Raw genomic sequence first — 3,220 nt, forward strand, 5'->3', positions numbered from 1 at the left:
TAATATAAATTGAATAATAAAAATAAATAAATAAATTATTAAAAATTTTGAAATAAAATTTGCTAACAAAGTTAATAATAAATGACCAGCTACTATATTTGCAACTAAACGAATTGATAAAGTTAATGGACGAATAATATTTCTTAATAACTCAATTAAAACTATAAAAATATTAATATAAATGGTGTTCCTAAAGGAACTAAATGAATAAATATATGTAAAGAATTTTTTAATCAACCAAAAATTATATATCTTAATCAAATTCTTAAAGAAATCCAAAAAGAAAAAACTAAATGTCTAGATCTTGTAAAAATATAAGGAAATAAACCCATAAAATTATTAAAAACAAAAAATATAAAAAAAACTAATATATAAATTAAATTATTTAAATTAAAATTAAAATTTAAAATCATCTTAAATTCATTTCACAATAAATTTAATAAATTATTAAATAAATATGTTAACCGACAATTAAATAATCAATAAATTTGTGGAATTAAAAATATTCCAATAAATGTAGAAAATCAATTTAATGAAAATATATAAGTTGATGGATCAAAAATTGTAAATAAATTTAATATCATTTATTTAAATATAAATTATCTAAAATCAATTTATTTAAAAATAAATCTTTAAAAAATATTATCTTAATTATAAAATAAAAATTTACTAAAAACATTAAATAAATAAAAAAAAAAAAAATTATTAAAAATAATCAATCTATAGAAGATATTTGAGGAATATATATATATATATATATATATAATATTAGAAATAAACATTAAATTATTATAATTTGAATTAAAAAATCAATTCTTATTTTAAGATATCTAATAATTAAAAATATTAATTAACTTTAATAACTTTAAAATGACATTTTAATATTATATTTTAACTAATTTTTAATATTTAAAATAAATTAATATATTTTTGATTCCACAAATCAAAGTTTTTAAAATTAAACTATTTAAATTATTTAAAAATTTTAAAAATTAGTTTTAATTCAATTTATAAAATTGCTTAATTTAACAACCTCTAAAACAATAGGTATAAAACTATGATTTAATCCACAAATTTCTGAACATTGTCCAAAAAATAAACCAGAACGATTAATTATTACAAAAAATTGATTTATTCGACCAGGAATTCTATCAATTTTAATTCCTAAAGAAGGAATTGTTCAAGAATGAATTACATCAACTGAACTTACTAAACCACGAACTATAAAATTTTTAGGTAAAATTAATCGATTATCAACATCTAATAAACGAAAATTAGATATTAAATAATCTTTCAATATAAAAGAATCAAATTCAATTATAAAAAAATCTCTATATTCATATCTTCAATATCATTGATGACCTAAAATTTTAATAGTTATAAATGGATTAACTATTTCTTCTAACATATATAAAATATTTAATGAAGGTAAAGCTATAAAAATTAAAATAATTATTGGAATAATTGTTCAAATAATTTCAATTAATTGATTATGAAGAATATTCTTATTAATTAATTTATTAAAAAAAAATCAAATTATAATATATAAAATAAAAATTAAAATAATTAATAAAATTATTAAAATAAAATCATGAAAATAAATTATTATTATTATAATTAAAGAAAAAGAATCTTGAAAATTTATTAAAAATCATGTACAAATTTTTAAAAAAAATACTAAATATATTTTATTTATGAATCTTAAATTCATTGCACTAATCTGCCATTTTAAAAATTAAATTAATTTAATGAAATTTTTAAAGTTTCATCATAACTATGATCTAAAGGAGGATATAAATGTAATCATTCAATTGATGAATTAATAAATTTTACAAAAATTACAAATCGTTGTATAATAAATCTTTCTCAAATAATAAAAATAAATAAAAAAACACTAACTAATGAAATTAAAGAACCAATTGAAGAAAATAAATTTCAATTTAAATATATATCAGGATAATCAGAATATCGACGTGGTATACCTCTTAAACCTAAAAAATGTTGTGGAAAAAAAATTAAATTAACTCCAATAAATGTTAAATAAAAATGAATTTTTAAAAAATTTTCATTCATTATTAAACCAAAAAATATTGAAAATCAATAAATAAAACCTCCTAAAATAGCAAATACAGCACCTATGGATAAAACATAATGAAAATGTGCAACAACATAATATGTATCATGTAAAACAACATCAACAGAAGAATTTGATAAAACAACTCCTGTTAAACCACCTAAAGTAAATAAAAAAATAAAACCTATTGTTCATAAAATACTTAAATTATTAATTAATTTTACACCACTAAATGTAGCTATTCATCTAAAAATTTTAATTCCTGTAGGAACAGCAATAATTATTGTAGCTGAAGTAAAATAAGCCCGAGTATCAACATCTATCCCAATTGTAAATATATGATGAGCTCAAACAATAAATCCTAAAAAACCAATTGTCAATATAGCATAAATTATTCCTAATATACCAAAAGTTTCTTTTTTACCCCTTTCATTAAAAATTATATGAGAAATAATACCAAAACCTGGTAAAATTAAAATATAAACTTCAGGATGACCAAAAAATCAAAATAAATGTTGATAAAGAATTGGATCCCCTCCACCTGATGGATCAAAAAATCTTGTATTTATATTTCGATCAGTTAATAATATAGTAATAGCACCTGCTAAAACAGGTAAAGATAATAATAATAAAATTGCAGTAATAAATACAGATCAAGAAAATAAAGATATTTTATCTATATTAAATAAATTTGAACGTATATTTATAATAGTAGTAATAAAATTTACAGCACCTATAATTGAAGATGCACCAGCTAAATGTAAAGAAAAAATTCCTAAATCAACTGATATTCCCCCATGACCTAAAATTAATGATAAAGGAGGATAAACAGTTCAACCAGTTCCAACTCCTACATTAATAAATCTTCTTATAATTAATAATATTAAAGAAGGAATCAATAATCAAAAACTTATATTATTTATTCGAGGAAAAGATATATCTGGAGATCCTAATATCAAAGGAATTAATCAATTCCCAAAACCGCCAATTATTACAGGTATAACTATAAAAAAAATTATAATAAAAGCATGAGAAGTTACAATTCTATTATAAATCTGATCATTACCAATTAATCTTCCAGGTATTCCTAATTCTAAACGAATTAATAATCTTATAGAAAATCCTAATATTCCTGATCATAAACCA

At 18.3% G+C, this 3,220-nt stretch overlaps 2 protein-coding genes across 2 annotated transcripts; both read right to left on the minus strand.

Annotated features, from left to right (window-relative positions):
• Window positions 1–972: 972 nt before the first annotated feature.
• On the minus strand, window positions 973–1,657 carry LOC123274420 (cytochrome c oxidase subunit 2-like; the record flags this gene model as incomplete). Its single annotated transcript, XM_044742027.1, is given in 1 exon segment — window positions 973–1,657. A coding segment is annotated over 1 exon segment (672 nt), but the record flags the coding sequence as incomplete, so codon positions are not given.
• On the minus strand, window positions 973–2,574 carry LOC123274421 (cytochrome c oxidase subunit 1-like; the record flags this gene model as incomplete). The annotated part of the gene is given in 1 exon segment (XM_044742028.1): window positions 973–2,574. A coding segment is annotated over 1 exon segment (771 nt), but the record flags the coding sequence as incomplete, so codon positions are not given.
• Between the last annotated feature and the right edge of the window lie 646 nt (window positions 2,575–3,220).

The sequence above is a fragment of the Cotesia glomerata genome, unplaced genomic scaffold (assembly GCF_020080835.1).
Source record: "Cotesia glomerata isolate CgM1 unplaced genomic scaffold, MPM_Cglom_v2.3 scaffold_337, whole genome shotgun sequence".
Taxonomy (NCBI): Eukaryota; Metazoa; Arthropoda; class Insecta; order Hymenoptera; family Braconidae; genus Cotesia; species Cotesia glomerata.